Source organism: Barbus barbus (genome assembly GCF_936440315.1).
Source record: "Barbus barbus genome assembly, chromosome: 36".
In the NCBI taxonomy this organism is placed as follows: domain Eukaryota; kingdom Metazoa; phylum Chordata; class Actinopteri; order Cypriniformes; family Cyprinidae; genus Barbus; species Barbus barbus.
In genome coordinates this window covers 8852929-8871286 of record NC_136714.1, presented here as the reverse complement: position 1 = coordinate 8871286, position 18358 = coordinate 8852929, and the positions used below count along the sequence as shown (strand labels likewise).

The window sequence follows — 18358 nt, the reverse complement described above, 5'->3', positions numbered from 1 at the left end:
TTTGTTGAATCTATGCCATGAAGAATTAAGGCAGTTCTGAAGGCAAAAGGGGGTCCAACCTGGTACTAGCAAGGTGTACCTAATAAAGTGGCCAGTGAGTGTATATCAAATCTGACACATCAGAATCATTTTCAAATAATTTAAAGTGCGACACAATAAACTACTATTTAGTCAAATAATACAAGCACTTACATATTACTCCTGAGCCAGTGTCTGGGATTAAGCTGACAAGGTTTTATTTGGTTAAAACCAAATAAAATAAGTAAACAATTAAGTAGATGGATAAATACTGATTAAAGTCTAATTTATGATGTAAGTCTTTATTTCTGACAGTAAAGGTTGTGACAAGAATGTGGGAAAGTGAGAGGGCATTTAGTGGTTATCTCTTAACAAACAAGTCTAATCCATTGATGACAGACCAAGTGGCCTTAAGCAATAGCTTTATTCAGCTTGTCAGACCCTACTGGTAGGTAATGTAATTGCACCATCTGGCTGAACCTCTGTCTCCATTTAAACGTGGTTATATATTGTACTGTGCGCAGGATACATATTTTAAAACATTCTGTTCTCTAGACATATTTCCTGCAGATCTGCCTCTGTTGTGAATCATTCACTATTGTAAAAGTCAAGTGAATTTAAGAGTTGTGCATAGGTCAACGCATTTATTGAAAAAGTGTGTGCCTGAGAGAAACTGCTGCCTGATCACACTTTCTTTCTTTTGCAGGACACATTTTACATTTACAATAAAAATCATTTAGAATAATCAAAGGAATAGTTCACCCCAAAAATGAAAATATGAAAATAACTTGCCCTCAAGTACTGTTCCAACATTCTTCAGAATATCTTCCTTTGTGTTTAACATAAGACACTCATACAGATTTGGAACAACTTGACAGTGAGTAAATTACACAGTTTTGGGTGAACTACCCCTTTAAGTACTGTACATCAGCTATTCACAAATTATTTGCTAAGATCATGCTCTTTTTATGCATTTTCAAATAGTCTAAAACAACATAAGGCATAATTAGACATCCTAACATCTTTGGTGTGAAAAAAACATAATTTGACACAATAATTAATTATCATGCTCATCTAAGAAATGAATGTGCTCATTTAATCCCTCAGGCTACTATAAGCATTAGTAGAAAAGCAGCAAGTGTTCGACAGACATCCATCTCTTCGGTGGTCAAGACCTCTCCATCTGTGACCAAACAAGACACTTTCAACATATAACACTTGCATGCCTATAGTTCTCATTTTACACCTTCAAAAGTCAGTTACAGCATCAAACGGCACACACTTTGTGTGTGATTCTTCAGTTTATAAGAAGATTCAGTTGAGAACATTTATTTCATTGCATTAAAGTGTTTATAAATCAAGACAAAAACACAAGGATCATACAGTTTCATTTCAGTGCGGGTCAACACCATGCAATCTAAATAAACACAGGCTAAAAGTGCTGTCACATTTACCATTGTTCTGCAATTTTTCACAAGCAAAATCAAGTCATGTCAACAGGAATCCGTGCAAATTGAAATTGTGTAAAAACAAAAGATTTCCCCATGCAGATTTCTCTGTGGGTTCCGCTAATTCAATAATTTTCAGTAACACTTTATTTTAAGGTGTCCTTGTTACATATATTATACATACTATTATAATAACAATTAAGTATGCATAATTACATGCAAGTAACCGTAAGCCAAACCCTAATCCTAACCATAAGTATAGTTTTTAAATGTATAATTACACTGTGACAAGGAACCTTAAAATAAAGTGTAACCTATTATCTGAAATAAGGTCCCTTAGATGTCCTAAAATATTTGACAAGTATATGAATATTTTAGTAAAAGAACTATACATTCACAGGATTTTTTTCTTGGGTAAAAATGGTCTTCAGTGGAAATGTGCTTGACAAACAAACCCAATACTGACAATAAATTAAAAATACATGTCAAGTAACCATTAAAGCTTATCATGAAAAAACATCACTTCCATAAATGTTTTACTTTCACAGTGCAAGTCCATGACACAATTAACACATCTAATACCAGAGATTGCAAAAAGGCTGCTTGGAATTAAAAAATAAATAGAAAAATAAATAAAACAATCATCTAGCTAAAATACTATTAACTTTGCTTAGGTGGCCAGACAATGGTGGATTTTCTAAAAACAAAAAAAACAAAATTGGATTGCAAACAAAGCTCTGAATTTATTATTCTCATCTGAGAAATCCAGTGAGCACCTCATTTAACACAATCCCTCCAGCTAGTACAAGCAGCATGAAGAAAACAGCAAGACCTCGACGGATAACAAGCTGTTTGGTGGTCAAAACCGAGCCAACTGTGATCTTTGTGCCAGCGTCTGTTATTCCTCCTCCTTCACCGAGCCCTTCCACGTCTGTGTTTGCATATGTTTGGCCTTCTTCAGCGTGCTGGGATTCCTGTGGTACTTCTGTACAAGGATAAGACAAAGGACAATATTATCAGTCAACAGGGAAAGTTGAAAATATTGTTAATTTATCTTACACCACAGACAGAAAGTACCTTCTGTGCAGCCCTTATTTTCCATAGCATAAGCTTCATCTTTAGTCTTAGGGGCATGTACACCTGCTCTGATCAAGGCCTGAAAATAAAAATATAAAGGCTTAAGTTATTATCTATCAAAACAGAAAATAGATGTGGATTAATAAAATAGACCCACCTCTTGAGTCGCTTTTTTCCAGTCCAGTTTGCAAATGAGGGTGATAAAGAACAAAGACTGTAGGAAAACACATCCAAAAAACCCAATCCACAGACCTAACGATTGAGAGAAGAGACAAGAAAAGATTGATGGATGCATTCAGCTTTGTAACAGTTTAAACCGCTAATGCTCCTAACTTATGAGTCACACTTGTACTCCTTAGGCAGTTAAAAGTGACCAAACACCTTGAGTGAAACGTTATTCAATTAAAGCTGCAGTCCGTAAGTTTTGCCTCTGTCACCATCTCTGTTTGAAAACCTGGAATTGCAGCTGCTTGCGGAATTATCTTCCTTGCGTGGGCTGTGCAGCGGCCAATGTTTTGAGGAGTACGTGTGGCTATCAGTCACCGCACCGGTGTGGATATTTACTGTACTTCGCAATCACAGATTCTAGCCTACACCTTGGAATATATGACCCAAATAAGAATTTTCACCGTATATTGTCATCTGAACAAGTAAGTAACAAGTCTGCCCCGTTTGTTCTGACCAACTGAGGAAGAAAGCATTACCATAAATCGCGCTACCAATGGTGATTTAATCTAAAGATCAGTTAGCTCATATCACATCAAACCATGCAAATTATTATTGTTAAACTTTATTCTCAAATGATTAATATTAACAACATCAGCACTGAGTGACTATGAGTATAGTGTGTATTAGCGTGTAGATTTCAATTTCTGTACAGGCTAACCTAACTGTCATGCCATTCGAATTTCATATTAAGAAATTATTTTAACCCAAAAAGCAAATTATGCTCCTTGTATTCAATGCAGGAGCAAATTACTAAGCCTTAAGCGGCAGCATTTAAACAATCGTGTTGTTGCAGCAGCAAGTGCTCTATAATATGTAATTGTTCTCTGCGCCGACTCTGCTTGTCACACATTGAATGGAGAGGCATACGAGGGTAAGTAAAGTAAAGGCTTTGAAGACGACCTTAACAGGTAAGTGCAATAACTTAGATTTCAATGAAGCTTAATAAACTGAGGAGATAATCGTCCTTATCTTTCCCTTCGGTAGCATCAACTGGAGGAAGACATCCACTGGGCCTCAACGATCCAGCAGGTAAGTGGTAAGACAGAGGAAGAGCTTGTAGCCTCGAGACCAGACAATGAGTGTCTGGACTGAGTGATGTTATATAGGGAGCATGACTGGTAGTACCAGGTGGGGAGGATTCCCTGATAGAGGTCGGGTGTGAGTGATAATGACGGAGTGCAGGTGAGTGGCCAGAGGGATGCTGGGAAATGCAGTGCAGTTCCATAGGTGACTGTGACAGTTATCCCCCCCTCGAAGGAGCGACTTCCAGACACTCCAATAACAGAGGCGAAGCAGTGGAGGAACCAGGAGGAATGGAGTGCCCAGTCCATGCAATGGAGATCCATGGAGGAAAACAGAGCAGGAATCCCGCCAGGGTGGAGCAGATGAAGCTGAAGCCCACCAGGGTAAAACTGAAGCCCACCAGGGCAGAGCAGATAAAGCTGAAGCCCACCAGGCTGGAACCGAAGCCCACCAGTTCGGAGCAGATGAAGCTGAAGCCCACCAGAGCTGAAGCGAAGTCCAGCAGGGTGGAGCAGGCGCAGCAGAAACATAGGCCACAGACCGATTACCAATGACTACTACTGCAGGAATAAGGTAGGCCATAGGTTCACCGACGACCTCCCTGGTCTTGGCGGTACATTCAAGGGGTTCCTGAATGGCTTCTTTGGCCTTTAAGCTTGACGTTAGCATTAGTATAAACTCGAGCACTAGAACTGGTTCTGGGATCCAGTCTTGGTAAAAGGATGGCGCTCTAGAAGAGCGAGCGCTTGAAGGTGCTCTTGAGGAATGGGCTCTCGAGGGCGCTCTTGAGGAGCAGGTGCTTGAGGGCGCGCTTGAGGGCGCACTAGAGGAATGGGCTCTTGAGGGCGCTCTTGAGGAGCGGGTGTTTGAGGGCGCTTTTGAGGAGCGGGGTTGGCAGAGACCAGTGAAGATAAAGGAGGACTGGAATGGGGGTCAGGTGTCCTTCCTGGGCTCAATGGGGAACTGGATTCCCTGGAACTGGGAACGACGATCCTGGCCGTGGTTTGAGAACTGGATTCTCTGGGATCGGCCCTCCTGGGCGTGGCTTGAGAACTGGAGTCTGTGGGAACAGGAACGGAACTCCTGGCCGTGGTCTGAGGACTGGATTCTCTGGGATCGGCACTCCTGGCCGTGGTTTGAGAACTGGATTCTCTGGGATCGGCACTCCTGGCCGTGGTTTGAGAACTGGATTCTCTGGGATTGGTACTCCTGGCCGTGGCTTGAGAACTGGAGTTTCTGGGAACGGGAACGGCACTCCTGGCCGTGGTCTGAAGACTGGATTCTCTGGGATCGGCACTCCTGGCCGTGGTTTGAGAACTGGATTCTCTGGGATCGGCATTCCTGGCCGTGGCTTGAGAACTGGATTCTCTGGGATCGGCACTCCTGGCCGTGGTCGGAGGACTGGTTCCCTTCCAGGAACTTCGAGCTGCGTCGAAAACGCATATGGGAACGCCTTCAGCGTGACCAGACTCTGAATATGATGTGTAATCAGTCAAACAAGGGCGAGGCGTCACGGGCGGGGTGACGTCACGACCAGGAAGCATATAAGCACGTGCGGCGGAGCCGGCTTCAGCTTTTTGTCATTCAGCGAAGCGCTCTGTGTGTGTCAGTCTTATTTACTGTTGTTTGTCCTAGTTTTAAGTGGAAAGCTTCAGTATCATGCCAAAGCCAAGGGCAAGCTCAGGGGTGAAGCTTTCAGACCATGTTTTGAGTCGTGTGTGCATCCTTGCCCTCGCTATATCATGAGCGAGGACACACACGATTTGCGCGTGGTCTGCCTGGGTGCGGAGCACGCAAAATCGGTCTCCGCACCCGGAGGGCTCTCTTCGAGAAGGGAGCCTTCGCGAGCTCCCCACGCGGTACCGGTCCCGCTGCTGCCGAGGCAGAGCGGCGGCTGCACTCGTGGGGCTCGCAGGCTGATCTCCTCCCGTATCAGCCAGATCTGGCGCCCCGTCTCTCGGTGTGGAAGCTGTCTCTTCCCCCGAGACGAGGGCTCAATGCTTCGTCTCTCTTCCTCTGAGGAGGTTGATGTGACAAGCGTTCACGAGGTTTCGCCGCCTCTGTCACCCCAATATGATATAACTATGAAAGCTTTGTAAGCTGCAGTGTTTGCAGCCTTTAAATCAGAAAAAAGCCCCAGGACTACGGAGGACGAACCCTACTGGGGTGGAGCGGCTTACACCGGGGCACACGGTGACCGTCTCCCCTCGGTGTCCTCCAGGGACTTGTCTGCTGACGCTGCCGCTGTTCCAGGGCACAGCCGGTCCCAGCGAGTATATTTCTCAGGTTTGTCCGCCCGGCAGCGCGGAGCCGAGAAACTCGCCCCAGCAGCCAGGCCATGTGCCTCCTTCCGGTGCGCCGCTTCGAGACAGCGGTCTGGCTGCACCAGAGGTCAGTCTCGAGAGACTGATTCCCTTAGTAGAGCATTTGACAGCCTGGCAGCGGCTGCCGAATGTGTCTCCTTGGGTCCTGCAGACCGTAGCGAGAGGCTATCGTATTCAGTTCGGCGGGCCACCCCCGCCGTTCTGCGGGGTTGTTATGACTGCGGTCCACCCCGGGCAGGCTCTGGTTTTAGAACAGGAAGTTGGTACTCTGCTGAGGAAGGAAGCCATCGAGTTGGTTCCTCCTCACGAGACCCAGTCCGGTTTCTACAGCCGGTACTTCATTGTTCCGAAGAAGGATGGAGGGCTGAGGCCCATACTGGATCTGCGTCTACTGAACCGCTCAGTCAGAAAGCTGAAGTTCAGGATGCCTACTATCAAGCAGGTCGTGACTCAAAGCAGGTCCGAGGACGGGTTTGTCACGATAGATCTCGAAGACGCATATTTCCATGTTTCCATCCTTCCTTCTCACAGGAAGTTCCTGAGGTTCGCCTTTGGGGGCAAAGCGTACCAATATCGGGTTCTTCCCTTCGGCCTAGCACTTTCACCAAGTGTGTGGATGCGGCACTGGCCCCGTTGCGGCTTCAGGGCATCCGCATACTCAATTATATCGACGATTGGTTGATCCTCGCTCAATCAGAGCGGTTGGCGGTTCGGCATCGAGATGTCGTTCTCGCCCACATGAAAGAACTGGGGTTGAGACTGAACGTCAAGAAAAGTGTGCTTTTTCCGGTTCTGAGAATCACTTATCTAGGCGTAGTGTGGGATTCGACCACGATGCAGGCACGATTGTCCCCTGCTCGGATCGAGTCGATTCTTACTACAGTCAGGAGAGTGCGAGAAGGCCAGTCACTCACTGTCAAGCAGTTTCAGAGACTGCTGGGGCTCATGGCAGCTGCGTCCAGCGTGATACCTTCTGGCCTGCTGTACATGAGACCCCTACAGTGGTGGCTCAAGACCAAGGGGGTTCTCCCTGAGGGGAAACTCACTCCGCGCTGTCAAAGTGTCACGCCGTTGTGTCCGTGCCTTCGACATGTGGAGGAATCCTTGGTTCTTGTCCCAGGGCCCGGTGTTGGGAGCTCCTTGTCGCCGCGTCTCGCTAGCGACGGACGCTTCCCTCACCGGTTGGGGTGCGGTCATGAGTGGCCACCCTGCCCGCGGTCTGTGGAGAGGTTGCCACCTGACGTGGCATATCAATCGGCTAGAGATGTTAGCGGTGTTCCGTGCACTCAAGCACTTCCTCCTAGACCTGAGAGATCACCACGTGCTGGTGCGCACCGACAGCACGGCAGTGGTCTCTTACATCAACCACCAAGGAGGTCTGCGGTCGCGCCCCTTGTACAAGCTGGCACACCAGATCCTTGTGTGGTCCCAGGGCAAGCTCTTATCTCTGAGAGCTATGCACATACCTGGGCATCTCAATGTGGGAGCAGACATCCTGTCGAGGCAGGGGCTGAGGCCCGGGGAATGGAGGCTTCACCCCGAGGTGGTGAAGCAGATTTGGGGTATTTTCGGCCAGGCCCAGGTGGACCTCTTTGCGACTCAAGAGTCAGCACAATGTCCTCTCTGGTTCTCGCTGACCCCTCCAGCTCCTCTGGGACTGGACGCTATGGTACAGACGTGGCCGAGGCTCCGTCTGTACGCCTTCCCCCCGATCGCTCTGCTCCCTGGAGTTCTGGCGAGAGTGCGCCGGGACGAGGTCAGTCTACTGTTAGTAGCACCGTTCTGGCCGGGCCGAGTATGGTTCTCGGACCTGATATCTCTCCTCGACGGCACTCCGTGGGAAGTGCCCGTCAGGAGGGACCTCCTCTCACAGGCCGGGGGCACCGAGGTGCACCCTCACCCGGAGTGATGGAAGCTGTTGGAGTGACCCCTGAGGGGGCACAGCTCATAGCTTCCGGTCTGTCAACCGAGGTTGTCGAGACCATCCTCCAATCCAGAGCTCCCTCTACGAGGAAACTGTACGCCTTGAAGTGGAGGCTCTTCACTTCTTGGTGCGGGGACCGCCAGCTCGACCCAGTCAACTGCCCCGTTGGTGCAGTACTGGAGTTCCTGCAGGCCCGTTTCTCCGCAGGGGTAACCCATTACACTGTTAAGGTCTACGTGGCAGCTATTTCGTCATACCACGCCCTTACCGGTGGCCAGTCAGTGGGTAGACACCCCCTGGTTACACGTTTCCTCCGCGGTGCGCTGAGGCCTCCGGTACGATCTCGTCCCTACGTGGGATCTGGCTGTGGTTCTGGAGGCTCTGTGCAATGCACCTTTCGAGCCCATTCAGGAGATAACTGAGAGACTCCTCACTATCAAGACCATTTTCTAATTGGCTATCACCTCTCTGAGGAGGGTGAGTGACCTTCAGGCCCTGACTACGGCCTCTATTCACTTTGCGCCCGGTTCGGCGAAAGTATTCCTCTACCCCCACGTGGGGTATGCTCCGAAGGTCCCATCGGTCGTTCCACAGCCGGTCGTACTGCAGGCCTTCTGTCCTCCTCCCTTCGGGGAGCCAGACCAGGAGAAGCACAACCGTATGTGTCCAGTGCGAGCACTAGACGCATACATCCACAGGTCCTCCCTGTGGAGAAAGCGGACCAGCTGCCCGTGTGCTATGGTCCGCCTAAGAGGGGTCTTCCTGCTACGAAGCCCTCCTCTTAGTAGGTGGATTGTGGGTGCCATGGCTTTGGCATACGAGGCCTCTGAGCTCCCCCCGCCGGTGGGTGTTTAATTTCAACCGCGGAACACACCATTTTAAGTCCACCGAATTTAATCTACTCCTATCTGATTTGGGGTTAAGGCTAGAAGAGACATCTGCGGCTACTGGGCATGCGCATTTACATATTTTCCGAGCTGACAATATAACAGCGGCGGCACATAATATACATGTTCTGATTGGTCAGATCACCTGTCAATCAAGCTCTTTGCGAACGGTCAATTCTCGCGTGTTTTCATGACAAAACGTGGTTTAGGGACCGAATCGAGTAGTTGGGTCACAGAGTTGTTGTCAGCTCGTGTAGTGTAACCCCTGGTAGCGGATAATTTACATAGAGTCATGTAGTGTGAACGTCACAACGACTAAAAGACAGACAATCAAGTCATGTAGTCTGAACGGCACAGCGATCTGCCGACGTGTAAAGTCGTGTAGTGTGAACTTGGCTTTAAGCGAATAAATCGCGCTATTCGCGCGTAGTTGGAAGCTTGAACATTTTAGTTTACTCGCTTCATTCGCTTCGCAGTATGTCTATTCGCGTCTTTTTCATTGACTTAACATATAAATCACTCGCGCTTAACGCTTCATTCGCGTCTGGTGTGAATGCACCATCAGAGCAGTTCTGGGGATGTTGTTCATTATGTCCTCATTTAGTGAGACGGCAGATGCGGAAAACACTTCAGTGTGTGTGTGTGTGTGTGTGTGTGTGGTAATCAAAACCGCGCGTCTGTGCCATCCACATACAGAGACACACAGAACATGCAGAATTCATATTTAAATAGTCTTTTTGCGGCTTAATTTTTTACAGATAGTCCATAGACGATTTAAGTGTACTGACCTATGTTTGATTAATTCATCCAAACTTTGACAAATTATGTGACTCCGTGTTATACATTTTGAGCAATTTTGCAGGGCAACTTTTTTGAGCAACGTTGATTGGGCACTTTCCCATTGAGAATGGGTAACAAATTTCTATTTGGATATTTTAGATTAGTCGTGGGCCCTGTGTCTCACCTGGTTGCCCATTGACTGCAACATTGCTCAAAAAGTTGCCCAGTGTATCATCAGCCTAAGATTTATTTGTGGATCTCATTCAATTTATTTGTGAATATGCTTATTTTTGTTAATCTCTTTATGTAGATCATAATCTATTTATTTGGAATAATGCAACAAAAATATCTCCATACTCCAATAATGTGTTTATTTATTTCCAAGGGCGATGTTTCGTTATGCTCCTGTCATTCATTTATCGCTCCTAATGGCTTTTCACTTATTCAAGTAAGAGGACAAAGGGTTATGTCGGTGACAATAACATTTTTTAAAAACTTTACATTTTGATACTTGCTCGGATGGTTGCTGGGTTTTCTCACCTCCATCAGCCTGCAACGTGATATCTGTTTGTTAACGACATTTCTGGACTAGAAGAGTCAAGCCATTCAGCGTGGTAGCCCAGGCACACATTCAAAATTCTAAGTGTTTTTTTTTTTGGTCAAAAGTAACAGGAGCACCAGAGGGATGAAATTATTTAAGCAAAGCCACTGAGAATGTTTCTATTTCACCACATTAAACTCTTTTGTTATCATGTGGCTTCCCAAGATTGAATGTGTTCGCAAGACACCTACCGATTATGCCCATGCTGAGAGCAAACATCAGAGACACTCCAGTTGGTAATCCCACAAAATAATATCCCACAATATTACAAAGAGCACCGAGCAGCTGCTTTCCAGCACCTCTGACAATGCCACCTGTAATGCCCTAAAGATAGAAAAAAATATATATATCAGACATTGACAATATCTGAAGTGAATACCAGAAATAAAGATTGAAAGCAAATTACAGACATCAGAATATAACCACAAACTTTTATGAAAAAAGAAAAAAACAATATACCAGTGATGTAATAAACTAAATTACTAAAACTAAAATGCATATTTACAGATGTTCAGATATTTTTTTCTAGTGCAAAATTTATACTAAAATATAAAATATTGGACCAATTAAATCTTACCGCAATGGCATCAAATAGATGAAAGAAGCCATATATGATCATGACCTCTGATACTCTGAGCACTATGTCCCTGTAGAGAGAGAGTTTAGTACACAGATCAGATATTAATTGTTGAATGTTTTAATGGCCACAATTACATGCTCCCAATACGATTCCAAAAATTTATATTTATTCAGAAGATGGGACTTCTTTACACAAGCTGACATACTGCATGTTGCAGTTTCTCATTTTCATATTAATAGAAGTGTACCGTCTTGGTATTGTAAGTACAATTCTTGGAATATACTCAATATCCAATGTAAAATGTTATATTGCTATTTAGTGTAATGAAATCTGAATAGTAGATTTCTGTAAACACTTACTCTTCTGTGGTAAAGATGTATCCAATAATATCTTTTGAACTTCCAGCTAAGATTGCAACCACACAAGAAACAAGCACTAGAAAAACATAAAGCACACCATGAAGGTAAACCAAAACCAGCAACCATAAACAAATAACTATATACGTAAATGTACATTTTTATAATAAACAATGTTTAATTATGCAATTTTTCTTTGAAACATTTGGGCATCTTAAGCATCAGTTATGGCAGTTAAGCTGTTGATGAACAGATCACATACGTCCACAGGCTAAAGACACTTTAGCAGACAGCTTGGCTTGTTCTGTGTTTCCAGCTCCGAGTGCATTTCCCACCCTCACACTGGCTGCCACTGCAAATCCCAGTGGAAACTGAAAGGTGAGAATAATAAGAAACTGAATGACAAAAGCAAAAAAACGTATGTTCAAGCTAATACTTTAAGGAATTAAAATATAATTCATCACAGATGTTCAGAAACAGAACTTGTTGCTGATGTAACTGTTTTTCTTTTTGAAATGATTATTCTACTATCCTCTATTTCAACAGCAATGATTTTTGTCACTTTTTTTTTTTTTGTATTTATTATTAAAACTTAACAAACAGTACATGTACAGTATTTCCAGCCTGGTCTCATGTTTATACATAGGTATTAATACGTAACATTTACAGGAACAAAACGTAAATTTTTGTACGTTTTTATTGACGTTAAAAGGTACAATTTAGACGTATTTCAACGTTTAAAACATATAAATCAATACGTATTTTTAGCTAAAAAACTTTAAAATATTTACGTATCTTTTATATCATTAAGATATTCATATCAATGCATTTTTACCATTTTTTCAATAAGCAATTTAGATTTTTAGACCCCTTAACCTACCCCCAAACCTGAACCTACCCCTTTTACAGCGAATATGCATTTTTATAATTTTATTAAAAAGCAATTTAGATTTTAGACCCCTTAACCTACCCCCAAACCTAAACCTACCAATTTTGCAGCGAATATGCATTTTTATAATTTTATTAAAAAGCAATTCGGATTTTAGACCCCTTACCCATTTTATAGCAAATATAAAACGCAATTGACCGAAATATGCAGAAAATTTTCGTAACAATATAGCATTAAAAATGTTACAGTCGCTAATCCCACTTCTACATCTAAACCTAACAAAGCTATTTCTGTACAGTATAAGAAAAACATGACAGGCAGATTAACGTTACAATCATTTATTTATTGCAAAAATGTCAAAAGCACTACCAAAAGTAGTCCAAATTACGATGCGTTGCAGCCGCAGTCCTCTCTAGCGGAATACAACAGGTTTGTGTGAGGTGCAGAGCAGGATTTATACTGTTAATCGCTGAAAATATTATACAGATTATTTTTCTGATCCTCTTGCTCTCAGTGAACTCGTGAAGGCGCGCGCGCTCGCATCATTCAAACCTGATTCAAACACACACCTCACCAGAAACATGGCATGTCGCAATCTGTGACGAATGCAGGCGAGAGCCAATGAGCGTTCGATTATCCTGCAGTCTTTTGAAGCGGCAACATTTGAATTCGAAACGAGCGCGTCAGTCAGTGCTGGCTTTGCTGTTTATGGTCACTGGACTTGCTGCTCGGGATGGAGATGAAGATCGCCAAATAAAGGCTTGGATTTGGGTCTGTTCCTCGCAGTCTTATGGATTCTGAAGATCTGGATTACAGCGCACTAATAAAATTGTTTCGTTTCGTAATTATGTTGTGGTTTTGGTGTTTTTTATAGGTCAGTCACAGCATGTCGGATAATTTTTTTGTGGCCCATGGCAAACGAAGTAAACATTACATGACAAGTAAAGGTTAAACGATTTAAAATGTTATTTATTTTAAGGTTTGAATTGAAGTCTTGTTTAACATTATATAGGCCTAGTATTGGAAGCTAGCTGGCACCAGAAATCACACAACAAAACGAGTAAACAATTTAATGATGCAACTGAAAACAAGGAAATTGATATGACAACTAATAATACAATTAATGCCGCGATTTCAATATTCATAATTATTTATTTTTAGATGTCGTCAATACGTCAGTTTTGCACGTTTAAATGCTGAAAATACGTCAGTATTGCATGTCTTAGTGCCTGTAAAAACATAAGTAAATGTACGTTTTATAGAACCACATTTTACGTAAAATACATACAAATTATCATGAGATCACGTATTTTAGTTATTTCTGGGGCTAGATTTAATAATCTTAATTAAAGAATGGGCTAAGTCTGTGGTTGCTTGGCAGCTGTTACAGACTTTAAGTTTAACCTCACACAAAACTCTTTCCCATGAGGGAAAATCTGCATTTTCAGTAAAGTGGTACAGGTTACTCAGCTGCATTCCTGTGCATGCTCTTCATACAAATATGCAAGATTACAGCTGCCAGGATCTAATACTTTGATCATTTGTTCAATTTGATATATATTACAGTGAGTTGTTTTAGAAAAAATAAATAAAAGGCTGGTGTATTTAGTTACACTGTATGATCTGGCTGCTGTCACCAACCCAGGTATCTGTTTTCGCCACCCATGCAGAGGATAACAAAATAACGTTTGCTAATGAGAAATGATACTTTAAGTAATGTAAATAGTGAATGTGGAATAACAGAAATGTGGCACTTCTTAGTTCCACAGTTCTGTCAACAGGTTCCAATTTCAGTTTATCTTTTATGTGAACATAATGCTAATATCTTGACCCATTGACCAGTAAAAAGCTGGTGCTGTTAAGTCTGAGAAGACCCCTGAGATCAGTGCAAGTATACAGTTTTGTTTTTGTTACAGGTTAAGACAACATTGGTACACCTACCATATATGCAATAGTGGACAGCTGATACACAACAGAGTGGGCTCCCAGCTCAGTCTCACTGATAAGCCCTACAACAATAAAATACATCAAGATCACAAATATATCCATGACTCAAAACAAATTTAATTACATAAAAACAATGACATATTGCAAACCTGCTAGCAATCCACCAATCTCATATGTCCACCACTCCACACATAGCATGAGCATGCTGGGAAAAGCCAAGCAAATGAAGGCACCCCATTCATGCAGACAGTCAAGAGACCAGCCTAGGATACATGGGAAAAATACACATATTTAACACATTTATATGTCAGATTAATTAACTATAAATCAAATACCAGATTTATTTTTTCAATAATAACAGATGAAGATTAGCAAAAAAAGATATGATGTTTCAACACTGAGTGCCTATGATGGCAGTATGTTATAAAATGAACCTGGTGAGACATGACTCATCAGAAACATTCCAGTGAACTCTCCACCACACCATTTTAAAAAGTCACATAGTGAACTACTTTCTGGTCAAATATTAAAAAAGAAAACAACAAACTTTGCACCAACACATAAAACTGTTACATATTTCTCCCGCAAGTGAAAGTGCACCTTTGAAATATTCATTTAATGTTTAAACCATTTTTAAAAGGTGTGTAATTCATGGAATAATAATAAAAAAAGATTAACTATAGTAACATTTAAACATTTCAAAACTAGCTTGTATTGAAAAAGCATGTGGTGAAAATACATTTACCAGACACATTCCTTGACTCTTTTAAGTTTTGAATGTCATATTGCACTATAAAACAGAGCAAATCTTTTGTGTCCTATATCATAAACCATACACTCTCTTGAAAACCAAATAAAACAGTCACCATCCCATGTGGCTTTATGCAGGCCCTTCCAGCGGATGTATACATAGAGAAACACAGCTAAAGAATACTGGGAAATAGTGTTTGAAGCAGCAGATCCTCTGTGAGTCAGAAAAAATGAGAGAGAAAAAAACAATAGGTTATTGCGACCTCATTATTACTTTTAAGCCTTGGTTCTTTAGAAATAAATGAAAACAAACTAAGATCCCTGGAAACAAGATAAACAGAATATAGACAGCTTCTTACGGCACACCAAGATTAAGCAGATTAAGGAATATGTAGTTTATTAAAGCATTGAGGATGTTTCCTGCTGCTCCTGTGATGACCTGAGGCCAAATAATACCCTAAACAAAGAAAAACAGACCATCATACTGGAAAAATGGTAACATTAAAAAACATTAAAAAGTTTTACAATATCTAAATCACTTAAACACACACACACACACACACACACACACACATGTTGGTTTTTGTGGTTTATGGGGACTCTCCATAGGCGTAATGGTTTTTATACTGAACAAACTGTGTGTGCTATTACCCTACACCAACCCTACACCTAAACTTAGTCCTCACAGGAGACTTTGTGCATTTTTAGATTTTCAAAAAAAAACACCATTTAGTATGTTTTTTAAGCCTTTTGAATTACGGAGACATAGGCAGTGTCCTCATAAACCACCTTCATATTGTAATACCTCTGTCATACCCATGGCATTATACAAATTTGTGTCCTCATAAACCACATAAACATGCACATACACACACACACATATTTTATTGCTTAAATCAGGTAGAAATAGTTATTTAAGGTAAAAATAGCTTGTTACCACTTTTTAAAGTGTGTTTTAAAGGCTATATATGAACACTAAACACAAAATAAACACACAATAATAATGGAAAAACATTGCCTGGGTTTACCTGATTTTGAAGATACCGTCCTTGTAGCTGATACATAAAGGCAGCCTGAAAATAGTTCTTAAAAGTCATATAGTGGAACATAAAGTGGAAGTTTTGTATTTATGAATTAATCATAGTTATAGTGAAAACATTTAAAATGTTTAATGTGTCACTCACAGGCAGAGCAGGCATGAATATTTTTACATAGAGTTGTGACAGACTGTTGAGAGAGAGAGAGAAAATAATCACACAAAGTTAAAGAAGCTTCACTGACACTAAATGTAGGTCCATGTGACTGTCACATGTCCAAATGATGTGACATTATGTTTAATCCAACTTATTTCACAATACTTGTGTAATTTACTTTCTTTAAAATATCCTGACAACTAGTGTTTTATCAGCAGATTCAGCTACGTTTTGCTAAACAAGAACATTAGTTAATGCATAACATCCAGTAAATGCTGAAAGTGTCAGACCTGGCCACACTGGGACTCTGTCGGACAGCCAGCAGGATGGGCTCGGTGTTGATGAGCAGTGCCCAGCAGGGGAAACATGCCAACAGGAGGATGAGAATCGCTCTCTGCAGTATCACACCCACCCGCTTCAGATTATTACTGCCAAACGTCTGGAGGACACAATTCAATTCAGATTAAATCATTAGTACAAACGGCATTCACATTACTGAACATTCACTATCAGACCTGAGAGATGAGTGTATCGCATGCAGATGCCAATCCAGAGCCAATGGAGATGCCAGTCACATTAATAACCTGGGAGCAAAAAGGATGTATTTACAAATGTAATGAGCATTTTAAAGAATGCCACTATAATGAAGTCATTTGTGAACTCACAGCAATAGCCAGAGCCACACTGGCCAGTTCAGTTTTCCCCAAGTGTCCACAGAACACAGTGCTGATGAAGCTGATCAGAAAGATCATCAGCTGAGATATAAACTGCACGAAGAGAGGAAACATTTTGAGGATGTGATAACAACCACAAGACATTGTCACTTTTTTTTCAGTGTTAGAGCAACAATATTGTATGTTCGATTTGTCATGTCCCCTATTCTTGAGACAAAACTGATTACTGATTACAAGACTACGTCTTGATAATTATTTTACATTATTCTGCTAAACTTACTACTCAATTAGGTGGAACCAGCTTATTTATTTTATTTTTTTTAATAAACAAGTCTAAGAAAATGTGTTTATATAGATGTATCTATAAGACTGATAGATAGACAGATATTTTGTTTTATTGTGAAGGTTAATTTTCCATTCAAAGAAATTACAATTTTGAACTTTACTAAACGTTTTTCAGTCAACACTGAATTAAAATCATCTCGATAACTGGTTAGTTGATTGGCTTCAAGCAAAGTTTACAGAGCCTTTAAAATCTATACACTTTCACACTTACCACTGGTCCAGCCAGTTTTAGCAACTCTACAATTTCTTCTTTATAATTCACTGGTAACAAACTCCGGAGTTTCTTTCGACACCCTCCACAAACAACCTGTGAACTTGACGTTGACTGATCATCATCACTTTTCTCCCGTTTTGAGTCCCAGTTTATCTGGGTTACTGTATTAATACTGTCCATTTTCGTTATTTCTAAAGTCTTTAACTGATGCAAAGCAGCTTATATTTGGTTACAATACAGGACAACATCTGCATGAAAGATATTGTGCTAAAGGTCCATTGCAGGCAGACGTCTGGGTGGATCTAAAAAAGTGGTAGTAAGTTTAGCCCTGCCTGCTCCACAGCTTATTACATAAACAAAGTCACTGCATGCTCGGGTCAGGTTTCATTAAAGGGGCACCAACATTTAAACTGAAATTTCAATAGAGGTAATAGAGACTGTGGAACTTAATTCGTTTTATATATATATATATAATCTGAGATTCAGATTTTTTTTTACAACAATTTACATACCAGAATAACAACATGATATGAGATTCAGATTTTAATAAAAAAAAAAAAAAAAAATTTGTTTTTATTTGTCACATACACAATTATACAGAGTATAACCAGCAGTGAAATGTGTGCTCTGCATTTAACCCATCCAGGTGTACACTCAGTAGTGAACATACACCCGGAGCAGTGGGCAGCCAACGCTGCGGCGCCCGGGGAGCAGTTGGGGGTTCGGTGCCTTGCTCAAGGGTCTCACCTCAGTCGTGGTATTGAGGGTGGAGAGAGTGTTGGTTATTCACTCCCCCACCTACAATCCCTGCCGGACCTGAGACTCAAACCCACAACCTTCGGGTTACAAGTCCAACTCTCTATCCATTAGGCCACGACTGCCCCAGGCCACTAATACACTGTTTATTTCAAAACCTTACACAAGTCATTTTCATTTTCTTACCAATAATGCTATGTTGAGAGCAAACATCAAGGACACTGTTATTAGGAATCCCACAAAATATACCACAGTATATTACAATGAGCACCAATGAGTTGCTTTCTAGTACCTCTGATAATGCATATACACTCACCTAAAGGATTATTAGGAACACCTGTTCA

At 42.0% G+C, this 18358-nt stretch overlaps 1 protein-coding gene across 1 annotated transcript; it reads right to left on the bottom strand.

Moving 5' to 3' along the window:
* Nucleotides 1–2218: 2218 nt before the first annotated feature.
* Nucleotides 2219–17438, bottom strand: LOC306855592 (multidrug and toxin extrusion protein 1-like; the record flags this gene model as incomplete). The annotated part of the gene is made up of 17 exons (XM_079394362.1): nucleotides 2219–2451; nucleotides 2544–2622; nucleotides 2701–2795; nucleotides 10502–10634; nucleotides 10888–10957; nucleotides 11250–11325; nucleotides 11509–11617; nucleotides 14077–14144; nucleotides 14232–14345; nucleotides 14949–15046; nucleotides 15192–15289; nucleotides 15861–15905; nucleotides 16017–16059; nucleotides 16316–16464; nucleotides 16541–16609; nucleotides 16691–16792; nucleotides 17256–17438. The coding sequence occupies 17 exons, from the start codon at nucleotides 17436–17438 to the stop codon at nucleotides 2219–2221; spliced, it is 1764 nt and encodes a 587-aa protein (XP_079250488.1).
* Nucleotides 17439–18358: the final 920 nt, after the last annotated feature.